Raw genomic sequence first — 7,219 nt, 5'->3', positions numbered from 1 at the left:
ATCTTTGGCTATGTGCATTTTCACCAAACAAAAAAAGAGGTTGAGAAGTTAGAGGGTTGATATGTTGTGGGGTTGTTAACCAATGTTATAAAACAACATGTGTACTTCTGTTTCATGAGAAACTACTTGTTCTGTAAGCCTTCACCTGAAATACAATTTAAAAAAATTAAAAATAAAAAAAAAAAGTGCAGCCCTCCTGCATCAGCATCACCTCAGAACTGGTTAGAGCTACAGAATCTCAAGCCCCAACTAAGACCTAGTGAATCAGAGTTGCACAAGTGATGTACACACATATGCACATAAAAGCTAAAAAAGCACTGGATTAGAAGATTCCTCTCTGAGGATGTGACTGGCGCCAGAGAAACGACCCACATACTGACATCTGAAGGCCTCCCAATCACTCAACAAATGAAGCCTAACAGAGTTGACAAGCCACACCCACACACAGGCCTTCCAAAGAACTTTTTAAATGTTTTATTCAAATAGCAGCAGGCAGCCAAGATCTCTGCAAGTCATATGCAGAATGCTTCCAACATGAAGACAGAGATCAAAATCAAACAAACAAATCAAAAATATCTTCAAAAGGGAGATGATACAAGGAGCAAGAAAAAAAATTTTTTTAATCCGATAATTAGTATCTTCAGAGAATTAAAAGATATTATATACATCAAACAAGTATGAGTATGATGCAATAAAAAAGAAAAATTAGAGAACAGAAATAGCTCCTGGAAGTTAAAAATACGCAATATTAAAAATATAGTATGATAGATTATAATAAATAAAATATTAAAGTAAGAAGATTTCTTTTAGGGGACCTCGTACCATCAAGAAAGCAGTGCTGGGAGCAGAGCACGTCCTTTGGACAGGGGTCCCTGCACTGAGAAGCTCCTAGTCCGGGGGAACACCAAAGAGAAGGCTGACAGAGAGGAAAAGCCTTCCCCTGGAGCTGACACCCTGAAACTGGACTTTTAGCCTACTTTGACTGTGAGGAAATAAACTTCTCTTCATTAAAACCATCCACTTGTGGTATTTCTGTTATAGCAGTATTAGGTAACTAAGACACATGCCCTGAGCTCCTCATGTACTCATAATGTAGTTGAGTATAAATAAACACATGCGAAAAACTGAGGAACGGTGCTAGTTAAAGGAATGTTGAGAGAAACCATGACTCAAGAAGGTCAAAAGTCTTTCAAGTATGAGATGAGAACCAACAAATAAGCATGGTATGAATTATTAGAGAGAAGGGCAAGGAAAGAGTATTTGATGTGCAAAGTGCTTTTTGAAGAATATCTTACCTAAAATTGTGGTCAGTGTTAGGAAATAAAGTAAAATTGGCTGTTAGAAATGGAAAACTGGAACTTGAATGCAATGGACACTTATCAGTTCTCCCTGACACTCAGTTCTCCTTTCTGTTGCCCATAGTACTCAGAATTTCCCTTGGTGAGTTCACTTCTTCCCCATTCTCAGCTATGAGGGGTCTGGTGTATTTAACTTCACTTAAATCGTTTGATACATTTATACCACCCTCCTGTTACCAATGATTAGTAAAGTATTGGAAAAATAAGCAAATTAGTCAATAAGCAGTGAAAAGATGTTTGCTGGGGCTGTGGGAAATGGTTAGCATCTTTTTTGGTTACAAGAAGTAAGACTTGCAATTCTCATAGCCATTTTCCTATCTCAAGAGAAGAGTCCTAATATTACAAAGAAAACTAAGTAGAATCTGAGGATAAAGATGACACCTCAGAAGACACAGGGAAGAGCAAGAAAGAAGTTTGTTCTAGGTGATATAGTTTGAGCTGGATCAAGCTTTGCCTGAGATATCCCTGTGCCTTTTACACAAAACAATAAATTTCACTTTCTCTTAAATAAATAAAAAAAAAAAAAGATTTCTTTTAATTAACAGAAGGCTTGGAAGATGAAATTTAAGGAACTCTCCTAGGTAACAAGAAAGGGAAATAAGAAAGAATTAAGAAACTTAAAGAGTCAGTGCAGGAGTTGTATGGAACATCTAAACAGCGTACGTAGTACTGGAGAAAGAAGAGAGAAAATAACCGGGCTGAAGTGATCAAATAAACGGTACAAGAAAAAGAGAAATTTCCAGATGAATGGTCCCATCAAGTGCCAATGTAACTCATTAACTAAAGAAAATAGCACAGGAAAGTTTAAAATATTAAGTATAATTAACACCATAAGCTTAAAAAAAAAACAAAGGAACAATGCCTTCAAAATCCTAAGAAAATTATTTCAACCTAAAATTTTATACCCTGAAACTATCAACCAAGTGACATAGTAAAATAAAGACATTAGTGGACAAGCAAAATCTCCAACATTTACCACCCACACATGAACCTACCAAATGATGTGCTCAACCAGAAGGGGACAGACAGTAAACCAACAAAGAGAAAAATGAGACCCAGGAAATAGGGTTCCTGGATTTTCAGGATGATGGCAAAGGAAATTCCAGGACAATCGCTGTTCAGCAGACCTCGGGTATAACCAGTACAGAAAGGAAGAGGGCAGAGAAACCCTTCAATAAATTTAAAAAAAAAAAAACTGGCCAAATAACTGGCATGTTTGAAAGTAACAGATTTACACAACTGTAGGAATAAAGATGAATTAATGATAGTTACATACAAAACTGAGGACACCTGATGGCACAAATGGTTAAGCACCTGGCTGCTAACCAAAAGGTTGGCGGTTCAAACCACCCAGCAGCTCTGTGGGAGAAAGACCGGGTGATTTGCTTCCATAAACGTTAAAACCCATTGCCTTTCAGTCAATTCTGATTCATTGCGACCCTTCAGGACAGACTAGAACTGCCCCACAGGATTTCCAGGGCTGTAATCTTTATGGAATTAGACTGCCACATCTTTCTCCTGCGGAGCAGCTGGTGGGTTTGAATTGCTTTTTGGTTAGCAGCCAAGCGCTTAACCACTGCGCCTCCAGGGGTCCTCCGTAAAGATTACAGCCTAGAAAATCCTATGGGGCAGTTCTAATCTGTCACATGGGGTCACTATGAGGGGAAGACAACTCAGTGACACCTAACAACGTATACAAAACTAAGTGTAAAAATGGCGTGGCAGGGGAGGCATCTGACCTCCTCTAACTTCACAAGGCAGAAGTAGAATCAAGATCAACAGCCGGATGACTGCTATGAGGCAGAGGTCAGACATGCCTCCACTCTACAATTTTTTTAACCAATTCTGACACCATCTTGTTCCTCCCACGGCAATCTCTACTCATCTGCTGGGTTTGATAATTCGTTGCAATGGCCACACAGAACTCACAGACTACACTGGGTTTACTACAGAAGTAACAGGTTACAACTCAGGTTCAGGAACGCTCAGGATACATTTTTTTGATCAGCAGGACAGCCTCTTCTCAGCCATGCTGCAGGCAGGCCTCGCTCCGACTCTCAGCCCCCAGGCCTCTTGGGCAGGCGTGGCCTCTGCCCTGCTCAGGCAAGTGTTACAAAGCTGTTTCAGCTCTGTTGATAAGCGTGTGGAAGCACCCCACACCACCAATAAGCCTCGGCATGAAGGCGCTCAGTTCTCTTGCTCTGTGGGTCGGTGAGCTTAGCTCCACCAAGTGCTCAAAGGTACCCTACTCCGCCAGTAAGCCTCCTGCCCAAAGGTGCTCAGCTTTCTCACTCCGTGGGCTGGGAAGCCCATTGCACCGTCTCCTGCCAGACGGTTTCGTTGCCTCTGCTGCTGTCCCTCTGCCGCTGCTTCTCGCTGTCTCTAGCTGTCTCCGGGATTACAGCTCTCGCTCTATGTCTCCAGGACCTAGGAGGTTCTCAGTGCAGGGATCCCAGGTCCAAAGGACGCATTCTACTTCTGGCTCTTCTTTCTTGATGGTCATGCGGTCCCCTCTCTGCTTTGGAATTGGCTCTCTTTTAAGCCTAGCAGGATTGCAAAACTGACCAATCCCCTCGTTAGGGTTCTATGTATTTTATTTGTATGGTCTCACCCCACAAGGGTGCCATGTACCTTATTTATATTATTAGTAAGTTATCCAACCTCCTTGGTGGGCTATAAGCACTTCCTTTGTATAGTCTCATCTAGTCATTTGATGGGAGTTACAAAGATTAATGGGTAGAAGGGCCATGTTAAGTAACTCACTGCACCACACTAAGCAAACAAAAAAATTAGGCAATGACAAATGCCAAGAAAAGCAAAAATTTGTACCATAAAGAAAATATAAACCTAGTACAGGCCAAGGCTTAGCTGTAACCATATTTAAGTAGTCATAATGTAAATAATAAACACTGCTTGGCCAAAAGCTGTGATATTAAGAGGATGGAGGGGGGCGGGGATAGTAGATATCAGTAGATAATACCTAAAATGGACAATAAAAATCAATTAACAGCAGCATAAGAATGTTATTTAGAAACATGGAGGCAAATGTCCAAAGAAAAGCTAAAGGAATTACCAGTGGTTGCCACTAAGGACAAGGTACTGGAGACAGTAAGGTAGGATGGAAATCCTGTAGAGCTATTTGACCTTTTTAATTACAGTTTACTCTGACTGAAAAAAAAAAGAGAGTAGCCACAGAAAGAAGGATATTTAAGGCAGGACAATATGGGAGCAGGTGGGGGGGATGGGGGGCAGAATCACAGAAGGGTGTGCATTTGAAGACCAGTGAAGACTATACTCTGGGAGGAGAAGCTAAGGATGAAACTGGAAAACATACAACAGTACTTTATGAGGTAGCATAGTTCAGTGGACGAGAGCTCAGGCTTTTACTTAACCTATTGCTCAACTGTAAAATATAGTTCACACCTCACAGCATTATGATTAAGTAAATAAAGTGAATAACATGCTGAACATCATTAGTCCCTAGGTAAAGGACCTGACTTTGTGAACTCTCATCCAGACAACTTTTTCAAAATGCAGCTGCATGGGCACTACCCCAGCCCTACTGGATCAGAATCTACGGGTGTTTCTGACAGGCCATCAGAGTTGAAACTTTTGCTGCAAGTACAGGGAGGGTAAATGGAGATATTTTTATCTATGACACTTAATGCCAGGCTCTTAAGATACTCATAACCTCTACCAGCCATTATCTCCAACTACACCCCTAGTCTAAATTCTCAGTTCCAAGCAAATCTTTCACTTCCCTGTCTCCTAGCCTATGCTCTTGCCATCTCCCCACCTTCCTTTCCCCACCCTTGAAAACATTCCCTGACCCTCTTCTATCCAAATCTCATCTATCCTGGAAGGCCCAACTGAAATCTCTTCTCTTCCACCAGGCCTTCTAGCACTACACTACTGGTAACCACATGCTATCTTACGGCATCTTTTGTACAATCATTGTACCCTTCTACCATTATTTACCTTTTATATATTAAAATCTTGCATGTCCAATTTGATTAAAAGTTCCTTGAGAACAGAGTCTATAACCTTATTCAAGCTTACATTCCCCACTATGTCCTACATCAAGTCTTACACACAGCAGGAATACAGTCATGATTGTTCAAACACTGTGTCACCCAATACCACAGAACCATCAGTGTTACTCACCACTTTACTTTGCATGTCTGTGCATTCCATTCCACAATATGTTTATCATCTGAACAACTATATAAACAGCCATTGTCTTGATGCCACTGTATGCAATTGACTTTGTTGTCATGACCACCACTCTACAGATTTAAGGGGGAAAAAAAGGATTAAAGCAAAAAAAAAAAAAGTATCCTATATAATACAAACCCTGGAGACATTACCAAACAGTTAATTAAGATGGCCTTCACCTACATCTATCCATTTTAGTTTTCCAACATGAAAAATAAGGGCTAGAACTTCATCAAAATGTTAACTTTCCATTCTTCCCTACTAGAAAAACCTACTTCACATCCTAAGTCAAAGTATATTAGTCCTAAATGCCATTTGCATTTGACAGGAATGCCAGCTCTAAATGCTTTATATACAATGGCAAAAAGTTTGTGACATTTGATGAACTAAGACAATAGAGTTAAAAAGTCAACACTTATGGTGAAAATCATGTCTAGTCAAAAATACCCTTGGAAATCCCTTTTTAAAGAGCAGCAAACTGTCTTTCAAGAAAGAAATCACTGTTTCTTCAAGTAGACATTAAACATTCCCTTGCGTGATGAATCGTGCCACATGAACAATACTTTGAACATGCTCAGAATAGCAAGATGCTCACCCACTAAGAAGCACATAGGAATGGAGACATCAACTGGGGAAGAGCAAATTCAAGTCTCCCATCTCACACTCATTCCAGAACAAACCCTCTGAGGGAGGTGCTGAATCACCTACACTATAAGCAATTGTTATTTTTACTCTTTCTACCTTAATTCACATGGATTAAATACACATACAATGAATCACCACTATATGCGTATCTCAGCTAAGGATATTAGAGCCCTAGTGGCAGGGTGGTTAAGAGTTCAGCTTCTAACCAAAAGGTCATGCAGTTCAAATTCACTAGCCACTCCTTGGAAACCTTATGGGGCAGTTTCATCTGTTCTATAGGGTCGCTATGAGTTGAAATCGACTGGACAGCAACGGGTTTAAGCTAAGGATAAAGTAAAGTTATAATTCAAAAATCAGTGATGCTATTTGAAATATTGTTCCCACTTTAAAAAAAAATTTTTAAATGTTACATTCAATGAATGTAACATTCCCTCCCACCAGCTGTCTACTCAAAGAACACACACACATGCACTGAACAAAGGATAAAAACAGATAAATTGCATTAAAAAAAACTGGTAAGAAAATACATTAAAATAGTCAACGTTGCGAGTAATCAAAGCAAAATATAGTAGCATTTTCAGTCTTTTCACCTAACAATTTGTTTAGTATTATAATACTCATGCTGGTGAAGTTACAGGAAAAATAGGACTATAATATATTCCTAGTTGTTAGGTGCTGTCGAGTTAGTTCTGACTCAGAGTGCCCCATGTACAACAGAACGAAACACTGCTAGGAGCAGTGAAAATTAGTATACTTTTCTGTAAAGCAATTTGGCACGTTCACCCATTCATTAACGTACTCATTCAACAAACTTTTACTAAATATCAATTACATTCCAGGCACTGCACTAAGCACTTTCAATATATTACTTCTCAATCTCAATAGTCATGCCAGGAGGATTGTATAATATCCATTCAAGAGATAAGAAGTTAAATTACTTACCCATGATCACGTAACTAACATAATTCAACCTCAGTACAGACTAGCTCCAAAGCCTACTC

General features: G+C 39.7%; 1 protein-coding gene across 1 annotated transcript in view; it reads right to left on the bottom strand.

Annotated features, from left to right (window-relative positions):
* The window catches only part of WDR43 (WD repeat domain 43), a 55,625-nt gene that overhangs the window by 38,352 nt on the left and 10,054 nt on the right, over window positions 1-7,219 (bottom strand). The window contains exon 3 of the mRNA XM_004377646.2: window positions 5,523-5,644. Coding sequence (XP_004377703.1) covers window positions 5,523-5,644 — 122 coding nt within the window. The remainder of the gene's footprint in view (window positions 1-5,522; window positions 5,645-7,219) is intronic.

Source organism: Trichechus manatus, unplaced genomic scaffold (assembly GCF_000243295.1).
Source record: "Trichechus manatus latirostris isolate Lorelei unplaced genomic scaffold, TriManLat1.0 scaffold00052, whole genome shotgun sequence".
In the NCBI taxonomy this organism is placed as follows: domain Eukaryota; kingdom Metazoa; phylum Chordata; class Mammalia; order Sirenia; family Trichechidae; genus Trichechus; species Trichechus manatus.
This window is presented reverse-complemented; position numbering and strand designations above follow the sequence as displayed.